This window comes from Taeniopygia guttata, chromosome 1 (genome assembly GCF_048771995.1).
Source record: "Taeniopygia guttata chromosome 1, bTaeGut7.mat, whole genome shotgun sequence".
NCBI classification, from domain to species: Eukaryota; Metazoa; Chordata; class Aves; order Passeriformes; family Estrildidae; genus Taeniopygia; species Taeniopygia guttata.
In genome coordinates this window covers 57,483,278-57,510,589 of record NC_133024.1, presented here as the reverse complement: position 1 = coordinate 57,510,589, position 27,312 = coordinate 57,483,278, and the positions used below count along the sequence as shown (strand labels likewise).

Below are 27,312 nucleotides of genomic sequence, written 5' to 3'. Positions count from 1 at the left end.
ATCTCTGTTAAATAATAGTCATTACAATCTCTGCTGTAATAAAATCAGTGATAAGCTGGTTTGAGAAGGGCTCTGCTGAACAGGTGTCTGAGAGACATAAGTGTGCTTTTTGAGAAGGCATTTTTTAGCTCCTACTGAAATCAAAGACAAGGTCTGTTGCAAAAGAAGGGACTTTGTCCTGAATTGCCCGCTAGGACTGTTGCAAACAAGGAAGTACTGGTGAGGGTGCAGCTCTACCAAAAGAAAATCCTTGTATTTCCCTGTTTTCCCCAGTGGAAATTCCTAAGTAATTGCAACATTCCATATGCCATATGATGTTTCTCTCCTCTAAAATGTAGAAAGAGTTGAAGTTATTTTTTTCAGATTAAGAATTCTACATAGATCCAGAGAAAGTATTTTTATTTAGCATTAATTACTCTTTAATTAGGAATAAAAATGTAGGTCCCCATTGTCTCTGCGAGGTCACGTGGAAACACAAATACTGCGGAAAATACTGAAGCAACAGATTAACTGTCATTGCTCAGCCAATATTTGCTTCCTATCTTGGAACTGCCTTTTAAACGTAAAAGAAAAACTATTGAGAAACTTTTATGCTTTGTGGGCGATTTGCAGTCCCAGCCTCTGGAAAGAACAGAAGACTCACTGTTATGCTCAGAAAACAGGTTTTCTCCTGGTTAGATATCAGGCTCCAAACTCTATGCTGTGTCTTTGCTGGCAGCACAAAGCTGCCTACAATATTTCAGTTGCTTGCTACACGTTAGAGCTTGTGAGTGTGGCCATGTGGGCTGCAAAGCAGCTCTCTCTGTAGCCAGCAGGACTTGTGGTGCCTTAGCAAAACCAGTGATGTTGTGGGTGCTGTGGGCAGCTGCCTTTCAGGCAGGTTACAAGCTAACAAGGAGATGGAGCATGCTAGTAATCTGGAGTCTTCATATACACACGTGCATCTGTGCTGTCAGCTCGATTTACCTGTGTCTCTGTGTTGTGCTTTCCCTTGCTACTTCATCTGTCATGCTAAATGCATTCACCTCTTGGAATAATGCCCGGGCCTCAGCAAAAGTGGCCTGTTTGTATGCTGCTCAGAGCTTGTTCCCTTCCAACAGCCCAGTGGTTTCCCTTGTATCCACATCATGAAACACTTGTCCTCTTAGATCTCTTCTGGACCCTTTGGTGCCAAGATGTGATCATTACTTTTCTGTGTGGGTTTGTGGAGGTCTTTTTGGTGTGGGTCTTTCTTTTTGTTTGGATCATCAGAAAGAACCTGTGGCATGGATTAAAGACTACCGGGGTGGCATTTTCATAACAAGTGATATGATAGAAGGGCTTATGTCAGGAGTTGGAGAGCTGGTTAGGACCAGGCAGGGCCGATAAGGAACAAACCCTCATCTGTGACACCTTTTGGGAGTGATCTGTTTCCAGAGTTTCCCTTGCACTCAAAAAAACCCAAAACCAAAAAAAAAAAACAACCAACCTCTGGGAAGGAAGTGGCAATTCTGCAATATCAGAACAACCTGAGAGAAGAGCCACCCTGGTGGGCAGCATAGGCTTACCAGTTGTCTGCAATGTGTATGTGTTGGTTTGCACCTGAACTCTGCTCTGATGTGGCCAAAGAGTTTTCTTATAGTGCAAAGGATATTTCACAGCCTTCAGCTGCTCTAACAGGGCCGGTCTGCTTCTCTTGGAGCTCAGGGCTTTATTCCTGACTGTACTTACAGCATCAGTCTCTCCATTCCCTTGACAGCACTGTGGTTTACACAGGAAAGCACAGCACTGTAACCTGAGAGGAGGAAGCCTGGATTCATTTTCTTGCTTTACCAGCATGGCTCTGGTTCTTTTTGCTTGTGCATTATCGTATGCCTTCCAGGTCTTGTCAATCTTATATTGAATTATTAGCCATTAAATCCTCCAGTAGAGATGCACATTTTGCTGTGAAAAAATGTCTTTGCAAGAAGTTATTATATCCTTACCCTGCAAGATGCTGCTGCCAGCTTTGTGAATATGTCAGGAAGCTTATGTTTATACAAAGCTGTGGTTAAAAACTATGTTACTCCAACAGACATGGCTTCTCTTGAGAGTTTTCTAGGTTGGATTTGCTCTAAGCCTCAGCTCTCCCATTGCCACCTGGAGCTGATAGTGCTATGGTAATACAAGGAAGCCTCACCAGGGAGATGCGTTTCCTATGGGGCAGCACTGCTGTTCCTGTCCTGACCTCTACTCACCAACTTTGGAAAGGAATAAGAGTCTTCTAACCACTTTCTTCACTTAAGCACAGCTACAGGATTTTGTTGCTGACTCAGTAGAGCAACTAAACCTGACAGAATGAAGAAGGAAAAGGATGTTTTGTCATGGTCACATTTTGGTTTAGAGACTTGACTTTTACAAGTGCCTAGATATAGCATTCCCTTAGTCCCAACTAGAACCTTCCTTCCAAACACAAAACTCATTTTCCGAATGATCCAAAGAACTCAAGAGAGAAATCTTAGTCTCTTCTGCACAGGAGGTTTGCAGCTGACTCTATCAAGGTAGTAGCTTGTTGGAAGTGGAGAATTCCCATGATGGGTTGAGTGCTCTGGAAACTATAGGCAGCTTGCTAGCTCTCTTAGGGTGGTGTGGCACAGCTGGGGAGTGTGGGGGCCACACTAATTGCGTGTGACCTTTTTTCATCTCTCTGGGTCAGTGCTCTAGAGACAGGACAGTGAATTGTTGTGGTCACGTGGAATGCAGCCCCATGGGAACAGCAGGCAAGTAAGCACAGTTGGGTACACAGTGTTAATGCCCAAGTAAGCATTAATGGGCACATAGTGTTAATATGAGTCACAAACCTGATGGGAATGAAATGGGAGGTATTCTGTAGCCCACCTGTGCTATGTGAGAATCAAGGTAACTGAAAAACTGTGGAGACCTCTGTGTATTTTACTTTTTGTCAGGTCTGTTGGCCTCTGGGAAAAGGGAAACATGGTTCTGGGGTGTGAGCAGTCTAGCCTCACCTGCTCTTTTCTATACATGTAAGAAGTAATAAATACCACAATGATGTGTATTGTCTGCACAACTTTGAAGGAATCTTCAAAGAATCTACAAGGATTTTTATGATTGAGTCACTGTAAGGGGAATGTCTGTTGGCCTCTTGTAGCAAATAAGTACCTGATGTTCTATAGAATCAAGATTAAGATCAGGTTTCCTGTTAGAAAACTGGATATAGTTAATTTATGATGGTAACTCGTGCTCTTTGTACGTTAGTAATTTGCTTATTATAGGAGTTTATGACATCACTTATCCAAAATATGTAAAAATATCATGCAAGTTCCTTAAAGTTTGGTTGGGGAAATCCCCAGACTGTACTATAAAAGACACCCTTTCTCCCTTTGTTGTCACATCTGCAGGCTGAGAAGATGAAGCACACACTGGTGGCTGTGCTTTTTCTCATGCAGGGCATGAGTGCTCTGGCTGAGGCGACGGCATCAACAGGAGCGGTAAGACAGGAGTCCCATAACCTGAGCTTTGGTGCCTTCTTGTCATCTTATGTAGTTTAGATTGATGAAATTCTTTTAAGGTTACTGGAAAATTGTTAGACAAATGTTGAGGTCCCTGCATCGAGAAAGTTTAAAGTATTCCCCCATCCTCCCCCCAGCTAATGTATAGGGACTGGGTAATAAATGTAAAAGTGAGGCACAGGTTTAAAGTCAGAATCAAATTCTGCCTTTGGTTAGATGAGTGCAACTCCCAGTGAGGATCTGAGTGGATATTAAATGCTCTGTGTAGCTTCTAATTAATTAGCAAGGGCTTATAGCAGGAACAGATCTACATCTTTGATGTGGGAGGAATTGGGAGGTGGGAGCTTTCCCAGTTGCATGATTGCTGTCATACTCTGTGGCTGGGCACATGAAAGCTATATTGGTTGGTTATTGTTGGGTGCTCGCCCTCTTCCCTCAAAAACTGTATCTAGCTGTGCAAGAGAGAAATTCAAAGCAGAATAAAATCAATCAGAAAAACCCCCACAATAACCCCCAACCAAAAGCTACATCAAATTCAGGTGGGAAAGAGAAAACTTTGAAAAATGCTTTTTTAAAGCAAAAGATTTCACTAATATTAGTGAGAGATAGTTTTGATTTTGTACTATCCTTTTTTTTTTTTTTTTTTTTTTTTTTTAAATTGGGGTTTCAATTTTCAGGAAAAGAGTTTGTGAAAATCTTAAGTACTTTTTCAAATGAGGCAAAGCATTTTGGTTTTCTTTGACCAAAAATGACTGCCTTTTTGGGTATTTATTATTTAAAACAGAGAGAACAACATTTTGGCTACCCATAATTCTAATTTATCTGGTTTATTCACCAACCAGAAAATTCCTGTGTGCCCCTAGTTACATTTTTTTAAAGTTTGTGAGTGTTGTGGATGGAGGCAGTAAAATTAGCACCTCCTGGGAAGGTGCTTTTATCTGCTCAAGGAATGAAAAGCTGCAAAATTCAAGATGGAGGTGTAAATATGTTAAGCTGAGGATAGAAAGCTTAACAGGGGAGAAAGTCTTCCTTAGTCTGCTTAGATTTAAGATAGTCCTCAGTTTGTGTAATTTGCAGAATCTGAGATGCTCTCTGCCCTAACACTGTTAATTGCTACCAGCTGCCCATCATGCTCAGTGTAACTGTACGAGCATACAAGTACCTGTTCAAGAGGGTTTGTTTGACAAATTGTCCCACAAAGCTTGTTTATACTGTACCACTTAATAGACCTGCCCTTTGCCAGCCATTTGGGTATCCCCACCATCCCCTGGGTCCAGGTGCAGGGTTCCAGCTGGGATTTGGGAAATGAAGAAAGACCCAGCAGTGAGTGTCCTGTTGCAGGGGAAGCCCATTTGATGCTCCATCTGTTACACCATTTGACACTGAGCATGTCTCTCTCCAGTTCCCAGTTTGACACAGGTTTTGGTGAGGTCCCATTACGGGGTGACAGTGTGCTGTGCCATGGGAATGCACCGTCCCCTTCACACTGTGTGGGGCTGTGGTAACCCCCAGTATGGTGTCAGCATGGCAGCTGCTGTCTCTGCTGCGGCAGGAAGGCAGGCATTAGCCACGGATGGAAGTTAAAGGGAATGTACATGTTCTTATTGCATAAAAGGCTCCCAAGGTGAATCTGGCTGTATCCTTGGCAGTGTGGTGTCTTCTCCTGGTGCTTCCTCTCCATGGTGGGATGCTGTCACCTCCATGGTGCTAGTAGTGGAGTGGGACATGCTTCCTAGCTCACAGCCTGACAGCTTGGTGTGAAAGGGGCAGTGAGTCCTCTGCTTAGAAGCTGGGGCATGAGCTGGGTGGTAAGGGGACGTTACTGCTGGGAGGACAGTATTCTCTGGATTTAGGGCAGCAGGACATGGCACTGTCCTTTTAGACTACCATGCAATCTGCCACGGCTGCCTGTCACATCCTCAGCTCTCACCTCCTGCATAGGCTGAGCATCCCCTGCCTTGCTCTGGTCACACAGAGCCTTTTTTCAAAAAGAGGTGTCTGTGAAGTGACACTGTGCCCTGGGAAACTGTCGCCTCAGTAGCAGATGAGAAATTTTATAGTTGCTCAGGATAGTTCCCATAATAAAATCAAAGTGCTTTCAAGCTGCAGGATGGGCACTATTTTTTGGGGAAGGGATGGTGCTATATGCAGAAAATCACACTAAAAAAATCTTTCCTTTTCTTTTCAGACTGCTCATCTCAGTACGATGCTTCCATATCTGACTCAGCCTAGGAATACGAATGGCAAATCGCTCACTTCCCCAAAGGTATAACCATTACTATTCTTCAGTATAGTCCAGAAAAGACAAAGTTTAAGAAGTTGTGTCCTTTTCTTTAAATGCTGCAGAGTTACTTAGTGATTGAACTCTGACACAGGTAAGCCAGTTGTGCTGCCTGGAAGAAGCATTTACGTGTTGTGTATCCAGTACTTTAGGAAGTAGTGAATCTCTAAAATCATCGCTACTGTTACCATGTCATTCAATGCCTTAAGTCAGAGCCAAACCTTTGGCATTAACCTTGTAACTACTGAACTGGACCACAGACATGAAACAGATGAGGCCCTGGGGATTTAATGACAATGTAGCAAACAGTTTGGTAATTACAGTCTCCCTGAGGAAGTCTTATCTCATAAGCTAGAGCAGGGCCTTGAAAGTCTCTTCTGAGGAGTGCCTGCTTGTGGTTGCTGGGAGTGGAAAGTCTTGATTCTCCCTGTTCTACCCAGTTAAAATGTTATCAGCCATTTGGTGATAGAGGGACCTGAATCTTATTTATGTTCCTTCTGTTACAGTGTTTAAATTCGTGGTCTGCAGATTTCAGAGTTCATTTTCTTTCCCTCTTTCTATCCATGACTCTTTAATAACATGTTCACTTTGGAGCAGATTCTGTTGGTCACAATTGCTCTGCATGGTCCTGCAAATTGCTGTAAAAAACAGAGTTAATCCAAAGCACAGGTGGGGGTTCACATCAGATCTTTCATCCTGGCAAGCCCAGTGTGGCATATGGGATGTGTGGAGGGACCTCTTCTGAGACAGAGCTGAGTCTCTGGCTCCAGTAGAGCATTTAGAAAATCAGGGTTCTCTTTCAGAGCCTGATTTGCAGGACCCAAACATTATCCATTTCCTTGCCCAGCTGAAGTGGCTTCTGTTCCTACTGTGGCCCTGCTATGTGCTTTCTGTGGATCCCATTCTTTGCCTTAGGATGAGCAAATAACTGATTTAGAGCTGTGAATGTCACTAGACTACAGTGACAAATTTCCTGATTTTCAGAAAATGGAGTAACTGCTTGCTCTCTACTCCCTTTCTTAATTTGAAGGGATGTAGAGAAGGAACATATCTCATAGCTTCAAATATGTACATGTAACAATTTTTCAGAGTGAAGTGTTGCTGTCAAGTCCTTGCTGTAGGCTAGGACAGTTAGTTTGCTCTCTTTTAAGCATTCTGTATAAATTATTAAACTTTAAAAACTGTACAACTCCATCAAAAGTAGCAGTCCATCTCATGTATTTTTCTACAGGATGATGAAAGACATTTTTGTTACATGGTTGTCATTTGGCTGGTATTATATTTTGATTGAAGAACATATTGACCCAAGGGGCTTTTAACTGAACAATGCTTCTTGGTCTTGTCAACATCATGATCCCAATGTTTGTAATGTCAGTGGAAGAATGGGAAGCAGTTCTATCTGCCCAGGCTGTTTCCACTCTTTTGGGGAAACTGCTGGCTTCAATATAAGTGGCACTTACTGCAGTGAAGCTCTGCCTTCAACTCAAAGCTCCCTCTTAGCTCAAATGTTAAAATATAATGATTGTTTTTCACAGGGAGGTTAAAAGCACAAGTTCAAGTTTTTTTTGGAGATATCTGAATACATTTATGAATGTTTTTTTTTAGCACATGCAATAGGCAGAGTAAGTTAAGAAAACTGATTGGAATAACACAGTCGAGATTGTGGTTTATAGCAGGATGTGTAGTGCATATGAAAGAATAGCACACACTATTGCTATACAACGTATAGCATACTCTCTTGTAGACATGTACTCATATTTGTGTTACACACAGAAGGAACAGAACACAATACCTTCCACACAAAAATTAGCATGCTAGTATGCAGCAGTCTCAAAGAAGCTCCCATAAACTCACTAAGCCGCATTTATTTCTTTTGGTCTTTCCCATCTGTTCCTTTTTCATTGCTGAGCAACTTGCCTACCATGCCAATGCACTGAGGACGCGGTCAGAGGTGTAGAAATACCTAAGTGATTTAGGAACTAATTTTTCATAGTAATTTACATATTGATAACCATCTCTTCAAAAATATGTGGAAACTTAGATAAAATGTGTTCTCAGTGGGATTTTCAGAAGTGCTTTTGTTACCTGCCTAGCAGAGCAATAAATGCAAGTTATGTGCTGGGGCATTCTGGAATGCCATGAGATACTTCTCTACTTCCTTTCATGTGAAATGTCTTCAGCAATCTGAGTGGAGTTTTAAGACCTGTGGTGCTTGAATAACACAGATAAAATGACTTCCCATGCTTTCTTTCAAAATGAGATGTATGCTGTTTGTTGTGTCTGCAGTAAAGAGGTTGCCAGAAGTGTGAGCTGGGATCGTTATTGCTTGCTGCTCTTCTCTTTTTGGGCTCACGATGAAGAAAACTTTGGTCTGGTCATTGCTGTGTGTTCTGGGCTGGTTTTTCAGTGGGGACATTAGTTGAAAGCACTGTGAAAAAGCCAGAAAAAGTGCTGAAATGTCAGCTCTTGGGACAGTTTTGTTGTTTGCCTTTTTATTTTTAAGAGGGAAAGAAAAGGAGAAAACACATGAATAACACTGGGATTTCTGCAAGGCAGAAGAGATTATAGAAAGAAGTGCTTTTAAAGAACAAGTCTGTAGCTTTAAAATATGCAGCTACATTGAAGTGTGTGCCAGAATATTTTACAGTAACATCAAAAATCTTTATTAATAAATTTGGGATAGGTTTATGAATTGGTAACATTTTGTGTACAAACAAAAATAACTGTTCTGAACACACTCAGTAATCAACCTGGTGTTTATAGACTGCAGTGTGCCTTGGCTGTAAATTATGGCAAGATCAGTGGGTGCCAGCCCTGACCTTTCTGTCCCTCATGCGCATTGCTTGGTGATGATGCTGTGAGCATGCAGGCAGCTGGGACAAGGCAGTTCATGAGCAAGAGCTTTGCCAGCTATCCACAAAGATGGATGGGCAGACTGTGATGTGTGGGTGTTATGAGCAATATTTTGTAGCAAAATAAGAACCCTAGGCCAAACCTGCATATTTAATTCATCACCTTTCAGGGGTGTATAATTAAACGAACATATCTGTTTGCTGTGGCTGGCTGCAAATCTTCAAATGGAAGATTTTTTTTCCAATCTATTTTAGTGCTTTCCTCTCTTTGGATGTAAATGGCTAAATTATTTGTTCAATTTATATGAACAGAATAGTAGCTGTAAGACCTAACTTACTACGTTATTATTTTCCTGCTGTTGCCTGCTTTTCTATCTGTTGTAAAAGTTATTTCATTATCTTAGGAACATTGTCCACAAGATTGGGAATATAAGGACTATTATATGTCTCTATTTTTGCCAATGGTAAAATTTTTAAAGCAATATTTAACTATTTTTAGAGAGATTTGTAAGAATGAGTAATAAAAGATGCTAGATTTTGAGTTCCTCGGAAGAAAAAGGTGAAAGATGACTAGTTAAAGAAATTGTTGATCTCATGATTCACACAACTCATGTTATTGCCAAACATTATTAGCTACTGATTCTAGAGATTAATGTTAACACTTTTTTTGTTACCAATTTGTTTTTGCAGCTCTTTGCCAACGTGTCTGGCTCTGTGAATGATGAGGGAACTTGTCAGTGCTCTGTGTACCTGCCAGATACCACCTTTCCAGTGCAGAAGGCTGAGCAACTGGAAATTATAGCCACAACGCTCTCGGAGAAGTTTGAGGCAGAGCTTTCTAAAGTAAGGTGTTCTTTTGTCTTAAAAATAACCGTTGTATCTTTTCTGAAGAGTGGCTGCTACAAAAAAGTACAGCAGTCAGCATTTTTCTGTGGTGTGCTTTTGAGTGGGAAAGAGAGCTCTGTAAGAACCAAGGAGAAAGGTGACTAAATTTCTAATCTTTGACATTGTAACATGTCATACATTTGAATATTTTCAGGTCTCTTTTCTAAGCCTTTTCAACTATAGACATATGGTATGTTTTGGAAGAATGGTTATGCTTTTCCTCTTTTGGCTCAGTTTTATTAGTTTGTGATTGCTACACGATGCTATAGGAAGCCAAGCCTCCTGCTCTGTCATGTGTTATTATTTGTATCAAGCCAGCCAGATTGTCAGAAGGCAGTGAAGGGAAAGAGGAGAAAGGTCACAACAGTCCAGAGTGAAGAAGTAGGTGAATAATTGCCCCTTCACTGCTTCTACTCTCACAGGGAAAAATAAATAAATAATAAAAAAATCATTCTTTTCAACATCTGAAGCTGTGGCAGTGAGATTGTTGAATTATGCATTTCTGTTGAAGACAAACACTGCTTTGGTTGATTGTTGAATTAATTGAGATCCATTTTTTGAGGAATTTGGGCAAACCTACACATGCTGAAGTGCACTGGGTGAAGCTGCCTGTGAAGGCAGGAGTCTGCCTTTGACTTTTTATGATGGATAAATATTCAGGATTCAGATTGGGTGTCCAGCAGAAAGTGCTTTCTTTGGAAGCCAAGCATCTTAAGAAACAAAGTGTCCTTGAATTAATCAGCAGAAAAGGCAAAGCATTAAATTATAAATTCTAGTCATAAATATTCATAACCCTCCTCCAGTATAATCAAGAACAGATAAGAAGTTGTGCATAAAACCCACAACAACAGGCATAGGATCCTGTGGTAAGTTGTTTCAGTTCAAATAGTTAGTTTTGAAAGAGCTGGAGCTAACAGTGAAACACATTCAGCTGTCAGTAGGCATATGAAGGACAAATTGACATAAGTCCTGCCACCTCCAAGTGCAGGAGTTACCTGATCCCTTGGAGCATGGAAGTGCAGCTCAAGGCTAATTAGGTCCCCATACTGTTCCCACTGTGGCCAGTGTCAGCATTTGAAAATAGCTGTGCTGGGGATGGGATGGAGGGGTGTGATTCCTAGCCAAATATTGGCATGATTCTTTGAGGTGGTTATGTACCACCTTTCCCAGTCTCTTGTGCTGGTGTAACCTATCTCTTACTGGTATTTTTCTCAGAATGGTAAATGTTCCCTTTAGACTAGAGTCAGATGGATATGGGAGCATCTCAAGTGCTGCTTGACCTCTCTGTGAGGAAAACCTCAGACTTTCAATGAGTTCAGACATCTTGCTCATATAAAAACACAGGTTACTGATATAAATACCTAAAATTAGGTGTCCAGATTTGTACCTGAAACTTGCCTCTAAATTCAGGGCAAGCTGAGTCCCCACCCTAGACTTTAATGTCTAGGTTGCCAGCTGGTGTCAGCTGTTGTGACTGTTGTCACCCTTCTGTGCCCAGCAGTGTACCACAGTGTAGACATTGCCCTCAACTTGCAATTCTCGCTGCAGACAGTGAAAATTCCTGACCTAACTCAGGCTTCACTGAATTTCATCCTGTCGAGACCAATCAGCCAAGCAGTGTTACAATGCATCCGGTTGAAGTGTGACATACTTTGGTGTGATATGGGCGAAGAGACTCTTTAGGTCAGAAACTGAAATTAACAGATTGAATTTTGGTGTAAATTGATGTAAGATTTCTCAGTTATAATGTTCTATTTTTTAGGAGAAAGAAGAGTGTTTTTGAGCATAACCTTATTGATATCTGAACTTAAGTATTCTGAGATTCTGTCATGCATAAATCTCCATGCTCAAAAATTCTTTATCTTTCAAATTGTAGAAAAAAATGCTTCTTATGCAATTCTGTATCTTGATTCAGTCATGATAATACTCATAGAGACCAGGAAATAATGAAATGGAGGAAACCCAAGCTTTCAATACTGATTATTATTAGAAATGATACTGAGCAAAATCCTAGGGAATTCAGACATAACCTAGTCTCACCACAGAAGTGGGACTTTCTACTGAGTGCTTCCTTTTTTGGCTCTGAGAATCCATGCTTTTGTTGCTCTTCTAAAACACCCTCTGAAGCTCATGGGAACTTTTCCCGGATTAGAGCTGCAGGATTGGACCCTCTTAAGGATGCTTTCCATGTGCTAAAACTCCCAGATAAACAACCTGATTGAATCATTAACCTTTTGCCTGATTGTTGGCTAATTCAAAAAGCAAGGGGGTCCTTTTATAGAATCAGCAGGCAAGGAAGCTTGCAGATAAAGAGATGCTCTCATGTGCCAAGTGAGTACAAACCGTAGGCTGAAAATACCAGACTAATTTTTCCTCTGTCACATCAACCTTTGCCAGCATAATTATGATTACAGAAGAAAATTAACCTTTTAAAGCAAAGTGGGAATTGGCTGTTCCTCTCAATAGGAAGGGGGAGAGGACAATTCTATGACAGGGGTGGATCAGCACACAGTCACAAGGAGAGAACGCAGAGAAAGTGCCTTTCAGAACATGGCTCCAGATGGTCACAACACTCTCACTTAACAGAAAACAGGAGCAAAAAACCCCTAGCTTTTTAAAGCAGGTTAACCTGCAACGGAACTCTTCTCCATCTCAGAAGGCAGATTGCCAACCTTTTTCCTTATGGATCTGTAGAGGTCAACCTGCTTGAAGCCAGTGTCCTGTGCTGAGTGATTTTTGAAAGTTGCTGGGTTTGTAATTTCTTATCTTCTCTCATTCCTCCCACATTTTTTCTTTTACATCTTCATCTTGCACCTTATTCCCCCTTCTGTACTCTCCAAATGTGTGCTGGAGAAATGTCTGCTTGCATGCTGCAAAACCTGTTTTGATAAATACCAGTTGCAGGTAAATGACACACTAAATGAGCATTGCAGATTTTTCCTGCCCTTTTCATTAAATGAAAGTGGCGATGCTTGGAATGAGGAAAAAAACTGAAACTGAGGAATTTTCCCCTTACAAGTGCCTCATATTGTTCCATTTTCTTCCCATAAAGGGCTAATCCAGACCCTATGCACTCATCATACCCTACTTTAGGCTTTTATGACAAATGCAGCAGCAATTGGTACTAGTTATTGATCTGTATCCCTAAAAATAGGATATGCACAGAATTTCGGTGCCAGCCTGTCAAGAGACTACAGACAGTCCCTAGCAGGTAGATGCAGTAGAAGAGCAGGGATTACAAGCTGCTTAAATCTATCTGCCAATCAACAGAGCAATATAGTGTTCTTTTTTCCACTGATATTTCTAACCCAAAGAAACTCCTAAACCAGATCTGAGCAGGTGGGAATCTCGGCACTGAGCATTGCAGTGTTTAACATATGTGTTGGATTTATCTGCAAAAGCAGTATAGACCTGGTAGTGCAGCACTGCTGAGAAAATTTTATTTGTCCAATAATTCACCAGGGGAGCTATTAGCTTAAGTTCTCTGTGATGCTGGTGTGGCTGTGCAGAGCACTGCAGAGTGATGGTGCTAGTTCAGGCTCAGCTATACTCTGCTGGATGGTGTTGATGTGTCCTTAAATGACCTAGATGGTTGACTGAGTGAAAATCCTCTAATATGGGAGGAGAACTTCAGGTCTGCATTCTGCAGTCAGGGCTGAAATAACTATGTTCCAGCCCTCAGCATTTTGTCCAGACTTTGAAAACCCCGGAGAAAACTTCAAATTCACAGGTTGCTCACTAATGAGTAACCATCATTAATTCCAGCAGCCTGTTTATTTCAGTGGTTTGTAGATTTGGTCTGTATTGCATTATTATTACCAGTATTACCATGAGAAAGTTCATTAATTATTTCCAGTATTACTGTGAGAAATGTTATTAATACCTAGACAGATTTCCAGATACCTCTGTGACAGATGTAACTTTGCCCAGCAGAGCAATTTTGCTCAAAAATGGACTTGCTTCATACTTCTTGGGCTGTAATAATTTTTTTGTTGTTCTTGAACAAACTCTAGATGTGCAGTTTAAACATTTGCCTTTGAGTAATTTTTCCAGATGATTTTTCAGAGGTTCTCTTTCAACGCTGAACTGATTTTGGTGATCACTGAAAGTGTGAGGTCTAAGTACCTCTGACTTTTCCAAAAGGATTGGTTCTTCCTGTATTACCTACCAGATGATGGTAGCACCTAGGGCAAAGGGTCCCAGCTGTCACTGTTGCTAGCCAGTTACAAGGAACTAGGTCTAGGTCTTTTAGGCTGTTATTTTTTAAAATTATTGATTGTATAACTATTGATTCTTAATTCAATAACTTGGAGTTATCCTGGCTTGATCAGGGAGATCTAGAGCATCCAGTGCTGTGAGTCAGGGTACTTCTGCTACAGCTTGTGGAAATTTGACAGTTTTGAGCAGCTTCAAGTCTGCACACATTTAGAACAGTAGATGTGTTTCAAACTCATATTTAAATACATGGAACTGAACATCCTGGTTTTGGTGTATACTATGCAGGGGTTTTGGAGTGGCTTAAGATTTATAGTGTATTGTGCCATTATTGATGATTGTACTTCTGAATGGAGTATTGACTCTTATGCTTCTCTTCCTTAATCTACATCACTACATAACTTATAAATTTCCATGCCATGGGCTCCCATACCTCCTCTTTGGTACACAAGGATTCAATCAAGATTGAAATTCGATAAATGTGGGGTCTTTTTCTGGTTCCCTATCTCAAAGAGTGCTGCCAGAGCAGAAAAACAGGGAGTCCATGGTCTTTACATAATGGCAGGATTTCAGACAATGGGAAAAAAGTATTGACTTTCTTTTAATGTTAAGATAATGCAAGAATGCTTGAGATGATGTAGGCTGTCTCATCTGAAGAAATAACAGTAATGGAAATTACAGTGCTGTGGATAGAGGCTCAAATACCATCTGAGGGTATAAATATGAAGTTACTAGAGCAACAAACTATTTATTCCTACTTATCTTTTGTGATATAATGATATATGAAGCATATGGGAGCGAAATTGTGTCCCTTTACCAAAGCGTTATATTTCAAGGAACTAGCATTTCTAAGGAAAGTCCCAAATCCATATAATATTCTTAACATTCTGCTTCACAATGCTTGTGCTGTGACCTTTCTCTCGGCAGATATATGTGTGAAAATATATTTATCTGGACAACTATTTAATGCTTTGAAGACTGAAAAGGCCGCTGTATAAATTACTCCAGCTAACGCCTGCCATATATTTAACACTTTAATTTAAACCAGATTTGATTTTTAACACTGTGTTTAAATATTTTCTCCCTGAACAAAGACAAGTATCAAATCGGTTCTGCCAATGTTTAACACAATTCAAATGTACACAGGGTAAAGTTCTATTTGGATTCAGAGTTAAGAGGAAATGAAGTTGAAAAATTTGGAGATCCTTTATTGCATTTTGCAGCCTTCTCTGGTTGCTTTTGAGAGATAATACACTGCAGATTTCCTAGTAAAATTTTCACCCATGTAAGTTCTTGGCATATTGAGGATAAAATTAGCTCACAGAGACAATATTGGCAATAAATTAAAAAAATGGAAGACTGTGAGTAAAATTCTGCCTTCAGTTATTCCCAGGCATTTCTGAGGGGATTTTGTGGAACTGCTGACAAAAAATGAGGGTTAAATTTTTATATTTTTTAATGAATGTGATGAGAATTACATTTATGCAGTTTATGTGAAGAATATATATGGCAAGTATGTGGAAGATATGCATAGGGTACTCAGAAACAAATATATTTGATATATATTTTTTTCTCAGAAATACAATAAGGATGTCAGCCTTGTCTTATTTCCTAACCTGGCCTTGAATATGTATCTCTTTTTTTTTTTTTTTTCTTTCAGGTTAAGGAGTACTCAAAAATAATTGAACTGTATCAGCAGCAAATCGTCAATCTAACCATCAGAGTGCAGCAAGTGGAGATGGGCAGCGTCTCTTACACAGAACTGGACTTCCAGTTACTGAAAGTGGAAATTAGTGACCTAGAGAGACTGGTCACTCAGCTGAAACCCAGCCTTGTTGGAAGCAATGTCATCGTTGAGCAAATATATTTGGAGGTATTGCCAAGGTCTTAATTTGCCACAGAGGGCTCAAGTACACAGATAGTCCATTCTTTCTTTAGCATTTAACTTGAGAAAATTCAGTCTTTCTCTACTGCAGCTAGCAGAATTATTTTAGCATTTCATCAGCATAAATTAAAAGACAGCTTGACCTTAAATGTATTAACATTTTATTCCTTGATATAGAGCACAGAAAAGTAAAGAAACCCCAAAACAAATGGTGTCCACTCTGGTTTTGCCAAACATCTGCCTGAAAGTTAAAAGTTTTGCATAGTGGTAAACACACAAGCTGATTAAATTATTATAATAAATATTAATTTACAGACCCCTGTGCTTGAAAGCCTCCGTGCTTTAATTTAGATAATTAAAAAATTAGCTTCTGGTTGCTAAGGCAGTGGTTCAATCAATAAGAAATCAAGAAGTGGGAGAGACTATCACCTTCCTGGCAGACTATAAATCACATTTTCAAAATTGTAGTTAATCATGCACCTAGAGAGAATAATTACTTAAGATGGAAAGTGAAATCTCATTTGCTCCATTGTCCTCTATATCATCAAGCAGGTGATTAAAGAAACTATTTATCTTTGCAGATACTTTTGTAAGGCTGGAATAAGTATTTATGTCCAACAGATACTTGCCTAAGACTCACTGGATAGTTTTGCGCTATACAAGTAAAATAACACTATTTTTGCATACTGTTACACAACTTAGTCCTAAAGCATATCCTTGTGGTTATGTACTCTGCTGGAAATGTCAAGCTGAGGCTATGAGGATAAGGCCTATTTCTTAGAACCTTTTTCTGTAGCGTCCTCTGTCAGCCCTGCCTGCAGATAACTGTAGAATAATGTTGATATTAAACTTGCTGTCTTTTTTTTCCCCTCTAGATCACCAATCTGACTATACTGGTAAATGAACTAGAGTCACTGGACAAAAACAATGTCCTTGCAATTCGTCGACAAATTACCTCTCTACAGCAACGATTGAAAGAGTGTGAGGAGAATGCAACCAAAACTACATCACCCCCTTATTTCCCACCAGGTAAGCATTTCTGTTGGGTAACACGTAAGAGATAAGATAATACATAGTTAGAACTGTAAATGTGGAGACTTCCCTTTGTTAATATTAAATACAATTGTAATGATACTCCTTAGCTCTTGAAAAATTGAGCTGACAGCTCCTAATGTTTCATCAGTGATACAAAAGGAAAATGAAGGCAGGAATCAAATTCTTACAAATACAGTAACTGTTTTCAACTAGAAGAAGTTGCAGTCTTCCTCTTACCTATAGTTTGAAAAGTGAATCTCTTCTCTATCCTTTTTCTCTTTTTTTTTTTTTTTCCAGAACAATTACCTGTGGGAAATGATGTAATTTTACTAACTAGCTTTGATTTTCAGTAGTTCCTGTGAAAGTGCCCTGTGTTCATGGCAATACTGCTCTAAGGCTGCTTGGAAAATGTATGAGCAACTGTTGATGTACTAAAGCTGTAGATATGTAAGCTCCAGAAGGCAGATTTGCATGGAGATTACCTTTGCTTGACAATCAAAAGATGCTTCTAAAACAGGTGGTCAAGGGAGTTGGGGGAAAATTCTGGTCTTGGGAAGATAAAGAGAAAGCTGTATTACTGAATTCAATGAAACTAAGATTTTATAGTTTTCTTAGCTAGGAAAGGTTATATTCTGGGGCCTGGATCAATGGCTCTCAGAGTGCAGTTCATATAATGGTGTTGAGTTATAGGGTGTGTGGTAATTAGTTTATAACTGAAAGAACTTTTGTTTGGACATTGTGTTCAGTTTGAAAAGATCACATTGTGAGTGAATCATAATCTGAGAGATTTTGAGAGTCAGATATGACATACTGGAGCAAAACATTTAGGAAACACTAGATGAGATAAGCCAAGTCAAGAATCCCAGTTGCTAACAGAAAGGAGGATTTCTAAAACCATGTTGGTCCCTGGGTGTTTTATACACAGGGGTTTCCTTTAGCCAGAGTATTGTAAGAGCGAAAGTGCTATGTTGTATACAATACCCAGGGGAAGATTCTTGCTTTTTCACATAAGCTGGTTAACAATCAGCTAGAGGAGCCTATAGTAAAGGAGGAGCCATGTCCTGCTTTCAAGGAGCACAAATTTACATCTACCAGCATTTAGCTCTCATTGCCTTGAGGTCAGATAATTAATTTGAAAGGTGAGAGGCAGAAATACAAGTTTCCCTTAGAGTGAGAAGTCCTTAGGACTTCATGGCAATGCAAGCAGTTGCTGTGTTTCTCTGACAGAATGCATGAGTAACACTTTGTCTGGGAGTAAGACAGGAGAGAAATCTGAAACAAAAACCTGCAGTAAAAAAATCTCAAGGCCTTTCTCTGCTCCTTATGGAAGGACTTAAAATATTTCAATGAAAAAAATTCCACAATCTTTTAGAAGAATGTTTCTTTCCACACACCACCACCCTCAAACAATCTCATTCTCTTTGAGCCTACAGCAAGGTTTTGTTTTGGTGAGACAGTACTGAACAAGAATACTGTGTCCTTCCATGAGTGATGGAAGAGAGGGCTGCTTTTATCACCTGGGTGGTTGGTGTGTCTATGGGGTATATGTCACGATCCGCTTATAGCGGGGTGTCGTGATGGTTCGTTAGCCGATCCCGAAGTGCAAAAGACAAACAGCAGGGGACTATCAGTTTAATCACAACAGATGCACCTTTATTAAGGGCCAAAAAACAATAAATACCATAGTGGGGTCAGAAAAGAAATAAAAAGGAGAGAGAGAGAGAAGGGGGGGATGGGAATAGCTACCAACACAGGCGAGGTCCTCAGTGGTCCGGACGATGGGGATCCGTCTTGTTGTGTTGGGGAGAGTCTCCAAAGTCCTACCTAACCCAGGGGTCCAGTTATAGTCCACAGAAGGAAAAGGGGGGAACATGCAGAGCAATGAGAGTCTATTGAAATTGCTGTGGCAGGAACAGGTGTATCTACTGAAAATCATCCAGGCTGAACAAACACAATGATGAATAAGTCCATTGAAGTTACTGGAGAAGAACAGGTCATGTCATTCTCCCCCCCACCACTCCCTGTGGCAGGGGTCTCGGTCCTTGGGGAGAGGGTTCTTGATCTCCATCTGTCATGGTGGTAAGGAGGCAGATGAGGGGTCTTCAGTGAGAGACCACCAGAGTCACCCCAACAGTTCATTTGGCTTAAAGGTGGAGAGTGAAGCAGGAATTGCAGTAGGCCACTCTGTGCTGGGTCCACATTGGGTCTTCGCCAAGTCCTTGCCAACTTCTTGCCAAGTCCTTGCCAGGCCTCGTTCGGAACAGATCGTAACGGTACAGTGGCTGCACCTGCACTGTTGCCTTCTCCAAGCCGGACCTGCAGTGGGGGAAGGGAGTTCCTTCTCGTGGCAATCGGCAGGCAAATGAGTGAGGGTCTTCAGATGGCCTCTTACAGTATAGCAGCATTCACTGTGTAGGAAAGGGGAAACCACTTGGAGTGCAACTCCAAGCTGGGATAGGCAAGTCATGGTCTAGAGCAGGATGGTAGCTCTGGGGTGGGTAAATGGAACTGCATGGAATTTTGACTGTAACAAACTTATTCAGCATTGTTTCCCGCACAGTACAGTAGGGAGATGGGTAGACTTTATCTGGACCCAAAATGATATTGCTTCAGCATTCCCTTATTCCTGAATGGTCAGACAGCTCAGGCACCTTTGCATAAGGCAACACTGCATTCTATTGGAAAAGAACGAAGGAGGTAAAAACGACTTGATATAACAACTTCCAGAGAGTTACCAGCACTGAAATCAGCTGAGGACAACCTCTGGTGCTGTCTGTGAGTTTGTGTCCAGAGTTAGAACCTTGGGAGGAGTTGGAGGATGTGTGTGAGTACATTAGCACATGGCCTCCTTTAGAGCGAGTGTGGTCTCCGAGGATGGCACAAAGGACTGGCAGAGAAACTTGTATGCTGGCAAGTTTTCTTTGTGTTGGGAGATGCTAGCTCTACACAAAACCCAGGTGTTTTGTAGGTCTAGATCCCTGCTAATCCACACAGGATTAGCATATTATGACTTTGTGTGACTCATGGGGAGCAGCTATCATCTGTGCAGAGGACTTTATAGAGCAGCTACACGTCCTGCAGGCTGTATCTGAAAACACTTAAAAGCAGTAAGATATTTTTGCTTGGGAAGATGGAGTAAGTATGTGAGAAAGTTGCATCTCCTGGCTGGTCATTTTGGGGGTGCTGCATGAATGCTCACATCTAAGCTGAGCTTTCTAGCACCCATTTGTGTGTTTGAATACCATTTCAGTATGTTCTCTCTGCAAGCTTGAATGTCTTGAATTCCTGCCAAACCTCTTGGCCTTGCCCCGATTTTAGTTCATATTATATTTATAATGTTTGTATTAAACTGACTCTTTGTCCTGTTTTCAGATTGCTTTTTCTTTCCCCCTTCATCCTTCTCCTGCATATTTTGGGTAGTGTGAACTAGAGAGAGATTGGCTAATCCCCAAGCTGTCTAAGATCATGAGTCTAAATGCAAGTTTAATTAAAGCTTCTTGCTTCACATTGCTGTAGTATGCAGCCCCTCTGACTCTGTCCCCCAAGGCTTTTGCTGCTGTAGTTCTTTGAGTGAGCAGACTGGTTCTCAAATAACAGAGCAGAAAGAAATCACTAGTTTCCATTTGCCTTACCCTGACTGGAGTTCTGTGTGCCTGAATATCTGATATATAGGTATTCATCCCCATTGTCACTGGCTCTCCTATCTGCAATGGTTCATGGCATTTGTCTCCTCACCACTCCAGTGGGAAGAAATATTTATCTGTTAGTTTTCCTTTGGGCTGATCTCATGTGGCTGCGTTGGGTAGGCATGGACAGAAAAGACCCCCAGGATGGTCTTTGGAGGACTCTGCAGCAGATGCTGTGTTGCATCTCACTGAAATAATCTGAGAGAGGAACTGGGGAGAAGTGAGTTAGGTGAAATTCAAAGGCAAAATGGAAAGAAAGATAAAAATGAGCAGTGTTTTTCTTTTCTTCCTGGATTTTATATACTGAGAAATTAAGGATTTTGAGCTACTGGTGAGTAGGTCTCAGCAGGAGGAATACCTGGAGTAGCCCAATGCTGAAACTTAGGCAATCCTATTGGAGTCTTGCAGTGATTTCTCTCTTAGCTTATGTTTTACTTCCTATGAACCTAACCCCTCTGTGTTTTTTGAATATTTGGGGCTGTGTTTTGAACTGAACGCATCCATTCACAAAGAGAGATATGCCTAGAGGCACCTGAAAAGGACTGGCCAGTTGTCCTCCCCAGGACTTCCTGAACTGCCCCTGGAGACACATGCATTTATTCACTGGCATTGGAAGGAGCTGATTTGAAGGACCTTCGCTGCTTAGTTGCCTTAAGGCATGTCAGTTGAAACACAGTCCTCCCTCCACCCCATCCCCTGTTAGATGTTGCCAACACAGGTCGTCTTTTACGGAGCTTCAAGCCTGCGTCTGTCCCCCATGATACTGGTGGAAGACTGGAATATCTTTGCGGGCCTTCCTGTGTCACTGAGACACTAGGAGCCAGGATTAACCTTTCCTTTAGAGCTCAGTCTTTCGTATCTCAAGCCCTAATAAGGCTAGGAAACAGCTCCCACATCTGGATGAAGTAGTTGATCTGATGGGAGGGCGCATATTATGGTGCTTGGGAGCCTGTGTGAAAATGTAGCACCAGCCTGTTTCTGGTATCGGTGCCCCTTGTGGGAGTTCCTTCCAGTGTGGGTCCCACCTTGTCTTGTGACCTTTGTCTGCATAGGCCAAGGGTGGTCCCTTCTTTTCTGTGATCAGATACAGCTGCCTGGTGGGAAGACGATGCTGGAATGTTTCCTTGTATTGCTGGAGTAAGAAGCTGATATGCTCTGCCAGTGCTTCAGAGTGAAGTGGGTAAAGGAAGACCCAACAGCATGTGCCTCATGCTCAGTTCCGCATCCTGTTAGCCAAGCAAGTCAGGCTCTCTTCAGTCCTGACAACTAGGTGTCAGCTCTTTTTCTGATGAATCAGAGGATTAGTATATAATCTATAGAGCTGAGATACTGGTTCTTTATGTGGGGACAAGTATGTGTATATGTACCTTTGCTAGTCCTTCCCTTGTCTGTTTGCTATATAAACACAAGACAAAGGAAGGCAGAAATACCAGGATATCATTTATCTGTGGCCCAAAACAATGGAGAAAGGAGTTAAAAACTTGAAAGTTTGAATAATGCATATGGATTTATTTCAAGTACCTTCTAATATTTACAAAATTACATGACACTTTGTTTCCTTTGTGCGATTTTTTTCCCCCAAGATCTAGACAGGGAGGCAAGTTTAGATTAAATAAACAACAATGAATTCTTCTGAACCTGTGTGAAAGACAGATCACCCCTGACTACCACAGAGGAGTTTTGTAAAAAAAAAAAAAAAAAAAATTATGGGAGAATTTTAAAGGAAATAAAAATCAAGCACATACTCTATAGAAACCTCAGACAATTTTTGATGTCATTAAAAAGGAACACACTTCTAACTTTATTTTAATAATTCATTGTTTCATAAATAAAAACCAAACAAGTGTTCAGCAGAGAGATCTCTTTAAGGGAAGAAATAATAATTTATTTTTTCTTTTGTAAAAAAAGGTCTCTGCTGAACACACGTTTGTTTTTTATTTATGAAACAATGTATAAATTATTAAAATAAATCTGGAATTGTGTTCTGCTTAATGACATGAAAAATTATTTGAGGTTGCATATAGATGAGCTTAGCAGTGCTTTACTACCTGCAAGCTTCAGTACTACATTTTTTAAACAAATGAAGAATTTTAGAGCATTTAATAACCATTTAATTCTGAGATAAGTTTATTGTGATTTAAGCACAGTAATATATTCAATATGTCACCAGTTTTAAAGAAGTCCTCAAGCCAGAGTTAACAATACATAATAGAGATATGAGGGAAAAAACCAGTTCAAATTGATTTATGAAGTTGGCAGGCTGCAAGCCATTTTGCACTGGCTGCCTTAGCTTTCTTCCTTTGCATGAGCTGAGGTGTAAGCACCTCCAAATGCTGGTAGCTGTGCCAAGTGCTGAGGCCATGTTACTAGGCATGCTACATGCTATTTCCAGAGATCCGGCCTGGCCAGCCACACAGCAGTGCCTGCCTGTCTGCTATATTTGGAAATGAGGTTTCTGCTCCAGGGCCTCGTCCTTTGTAAAGCACTTAAGTGCATGCTTAAATGCTCATCTGCTCCAAGCCAGGAATGCTGATTCGAATGGATTCTTGGGGGCACGAAGGAAAGCAGCATTCAACCAGGGTCATGCCATGTTTCAGCTGCAAGAAACCCAGGACACAAAAGTGTCTGGGGGAGGAACTGGGAGTGCTTACAATTTCTGCCACCTTCTCTGCCATCAGATGGAGACTCGGTGAAGAGTTACTCCCATGGACAATACTATCCCCAAGGAAGTTGCCAACATGGCCTGGGGGACACAGGGATTTATCTCATCATAGTGATTTATATTTAATATAAAACTGCTCCCCACCTTCCTCACAGACGTTGAGAGAAGGCTGTGGGTGAATCACATGTCCTCCAGGTCACAGTTACTAGCATAAGACAGTACAAAACCGTGAGGAGTGAAGGTGTTATGCAGTAGAAAAAGAGAAATAGTACATTTTGAGAGAGGGGGAGACACGCAGTTCTTCACTGCCCAAACCAACTTTACACATTGGCACAAATGTCAGTGCTTGGACACTACTAACATTCAGGACACAGGTTTTCTAGTCCCATAGGTAGAGCACCTTTCTCCTAGGCAAAGGAGATCAGAAAAAGATTTCTCTGCTTTTGTAACTGTGCATTTTTTTCACCAATTATGTTGTTTCCCTGTCTTTTTCCAAGTAGAATACTTCAGATTGGCCTGCCTCTAATTTTACTTCTTTCTGTGAGATAGACAGCAAAGCCTTTGAGAACAAAATATCTCCTAGACTTTTCCTGTCTGTGGTTTCAGGAATTTCCAATTCATCTCCATAAGTATTGTCTGGCCACGCTTAGGGATGGTCAGCTTTGAGGGCAAAAGAAAAAATCTTTCTCTGTTATTCCTCTTTCTTCTTTGTGCTAAGACAGAGGTTATTTATATGTCAGGCATCCTTTCTTATGATTGAGCTTATGAGCCATTCTTGTCATAGAAGCTGCAAGAAATCGTGACATGATTCCCAGTCAAAGTATTAAAACCTCAAAAGTTAGTTTTGACTTTCATCATAGCTGTCAGAGCAGAGTTCCCATTTTGAGGGAGGTATTATTAACACCAAAATTTGCGGTCATTATTTATTCGTTAATTGATGTGTGAGACTTGGGTCTATTCATATTATACTCCATCTTTAATAAGCAAGGCTATCTTGTGGCTAGGTCACCCTGGTGAACTGGGAAACACTGGAGTACCACTAAGCTTGTGAGCTGGTGCCAGCCACTTGATATCTCTGTCTCTGTTACCTCAGGTGAAGATAACCTTACAGAGAAAAATTTGGGACACTTTTGTGGCAGTAATACAAAAAGCTAATGTTAACACTTAGAAAAGTGCATGCTGGTTTTTGCCAGTGGCAGCTTCACACTCTTCAGAAGCCCAGGGACATTTTTGAGTGGAGTTTTTTTTCCTACCAGTGACTTACAATATTAAGAATTTATCAGGAAACAGGAATGTCACTAATTCAGCATGAGTAAAATAAAAGTGTTTCTTGTATTTAAATTATTTTTTCCATGATGTTGAAAATGGTTTTACAGTTGATATGTGTAAAACAGAGGTGTTCTGGTTCAGCTTGAAATCATATATTCTTTAGCATCCCCCCACGTGAAAAGCCAGAGTAGTATCAGTGCATTTCCTGAACTGTGGTTGTTACTGTCTGCAGATTTCTTTGAGAGCCTGAGGTGGAAGGCACCATGTGGCTGTGACACATAGTTGTAAGGCTGTGATTCTGACAGCAGAATGCTAATCTGAAATGTGACTCTGGAATTACTGCTGTCTCTGCTTCTTTTTTCCCCTTCACAGTGAAATACACAGAAATCAGATGCTCCTCATTCTTTTTTACTCCCAACTCCTATACTTTCAGTTCCACTGAGGTAGAAAATAACCTCAAATGCTTCTGAAATTGTATTTTCCAAGGGATTTCCTAATGCATCAGGCTGGCCTGCCTCAAATGGGTGGAAACAGAAATCTGTGCCTTGTATGGAACAGCACAGTGAGCACTTACTTTCTGTGAATTAATCCCCCATTTTCTCTTTAAAATAAGTGTAATATTGTGTAGTCTTTTTTTTTTTTTGAGTCAACTTGGAACACTAGGTGCCATCCAGTTGCTGACCTTGGCCCAAAATGTGCCTTTTACACATGAAGCTGTGCATTTATGTGTGTGCTTGGTCACAAAGCTATTCCTACTAAGCACAGTCTAGAGGCTACAGTCTGCAAAACCTCTCCCCTAGTAATGACATTTGGAAAACCTGTTTGTCTTGTTTTTTTTCTCTTTACTTACAGGTACCTGTGTTCACCATGGACCGATGAATGTTAGCCAGCCTTATGTTACCAAGCTGAACTGGAGAGGATTTTCCTACAAATACGGTTCCTGGGGTAGAGATTACGATCCCTCTAACCCAGACAAGGAAGTCTATTGGGTTGCACCATTGAACACCGATGGGAGATACTTGGAATACTTCAGAATTTATAATTCCTTTGATGAATTGCTGCTGTTTAAATACACGTATGAAAGGAGAATAACATATGGGGAAGGAAGTGGTGCTGCCCTTTATAAAAATTACTTGTACTATCATCTTTATGGTTCAAGATATATGGTGAAGCACAACATAAAAACAAACACGGAGGTTTTGAGGAAGCAGCTTCCAGATGCTGCTATTGGTAACCGCTTCTCTTATGCAGGCGTAGCGTGGCAGGACATAGATTTTGCTGTGGATGAAAGTGGGTTATGGGTAATATATTCAACTGAAAATAACGTGGGCAACATTGTGATTAGCAAGCTCAATGAGACCACACTTGATGTGCTAAATACTTGGCAGACGAGACAGTACAAGCCATCTGTTTCCAATGCTTTCATGTTATGTGGTGTTCTTTATGCCACAAGGCCGTTGAACACTAAGAAAGAGGAGATCTTCTACATGTATGACACAAGAACTGGCCAAGAAAATAGAGTTAGTATCATCATGGATAAAAAGTTAGATACAATCCAGAGTATTGATTATAGCCCCACAGATCAGAGACTTTATGTTTACAGTGACGGTTACCTTGTCAGATATGATGTGACTTTTCAGCCTTAGTACCTCAGGGATATATGCATATGATAAAACTGGCAGCAGTCAATATGAGAGATCCAATGGACCTTTAGACAATGCTACTGCCAGTTCAGAGTTCATCTGATTTGATGACCGGTATTTGGGGGTGTCATATAGGTACTTTTACTCTTTAAAGGGATTGCCCTCTCTGACCACTAATGTTGCTGGCAGTAGTTGGCACTCTGAGGTTTTTTTAGGTTTTTCTTGGTGCTTACTGGTGCTCAATGCTTTGAAATTGTCCTGTTTCTGGGGGTAGATTCAGTGCATAGATTTAGTGCTTTTTGTTTGAAGAAATAGCTGGGCACAGACTATCTGGTGGCTGAGTAGCTAATTACACACTGATTTGCATTTTTCAGAGTAACACAAGCAAGGTACTCAAAAACTGAATGATTTTCCACTGATCATTACCAGAGTGAAATGAGGCCTCAGAGAAATTAATTCAAGGGTTAAAATAGATTAGGAAGAAGACTTGGTCAGAAGACAGCAGTCCATTTGTTAGTTGGAAGCAGTGGTATCCGGCTCAAGACTTCAGGAGGGAGGGTAAAAATGCACTTTGCTGTATAAGTGCTACCACAGGAAGGGAAGGCATTGTGGAAGGAACAGGGCTTACTTCCCTTGATAGCAGTGATGCAGTGGGATACTGGCCTCTGGCCCCCAGCTATAGCTGCCTCCAAGCAGTTCAACACTCTCAAGCTGCCAAACTACTAGGCTGCCTTATTGGAGTGCTTGTGGAGGCAAAACTTGGCAGTATGGTTTTCATCAATGTTCCCTTCTGCTCTGCTTCCCTTATTAATTCTGTGTGTCTAAACCTGGCCCTACAAATGGTCTTACTATAACCTAGCTATATACTTCATTTTCTTGCCATTGCAGTGCAAAGAACGCTGTTTTCCTTTTCTTTATGTTCTTTGAAGTTCATGCAAATCCTCCCATTGACTTTATTGGCCACAAATGGCTCTCTGTGTATATAATGCATTGCCATAGAATAACAGACGTGCCTCTTTTCAAAATTTTTGCCATTCTGTAATTAGATTCCTGAGAGCCTCATTAATCTAGGCTCCTATTTGTTCCCTGGGTAATTCTGTTTTACAACAAGGTAAGAGGTCTTGTGGAAAACATGAGTCTGGTCAAACTAGTTGAATATATGATATGGTTTTCATTTTTTTTAATGGTTATTGTGTGATAATTTCTGAATATGTGCACTGTAACAAGGTCTTATTTTCATAATGTCAGAGAGCAAGCTAAACCACAAATTTAGAGCTCTGAAATGACAAAGAATGCAGTTCATGTGGTTTATTTTCTTCTGTTACATATGCAACCATGTCTGTGTCCTCTGATAATCAAAATCAACATGCAAATGATTGCTTTTGTTTTAATAAAAAACTGTTTTAAAGAA

The 27,312-nt window shown here is 40.7% G+C and overlaps 1 protein-coding gene across 1 annotated transcript; it reads left to right on the top strand.

Annotated features, from left to right (window-relative positions):
- Positions 1-3,330: 3,330 nt before the first annotated feature.
- OLFM4 (olfactomedin 4) lies at positions 3,331-27,312 on the top strand. Its single transcript, XM_030271802.4, has 6 exons — positions 3,331-3,467; positions 5,677-5,754; positions 9,312-9,464; positions 15,382-15,594; positions 16,482-16,635; positions 25,111-27,312. Exons 1-6 carry the CDS (start codon positions 3,387-3,389, stop codon positions 25,902-25,904), a joined length of 1,473 nt encoding a protein of 490 aa, XP_030127662.4. The 5' UTR covers positions 3,331-3,386; the 3' UTR covers positions 25,905-27,312.

Excerpts from the sequence above, each read along its gene's own strand:
- OLFM4 (XM_030271802.4), top strand. The coding sequence starts at position 3,387 with ATGAAGCACACACTGGTGGCTGTGCTTTTTCTCATGCAGGGCATGAGT. Across the intron at positions 3,468-5,676 it reads CGACGGCATCAACAGGAGCG|ACTGCTCATCTCAGTACGAT; the intron begins GTAAGACAGGAG and ends TTTTCTTTTCAG. Across the intron at positions 9,465-15,381 it reads TTGAGGCAGAGCTTTCTAAA|GTTAAGGAGTACTCAAAAAT; the intron begins GTAAGGTGTTCT and ends TTTTTCTTTCAG.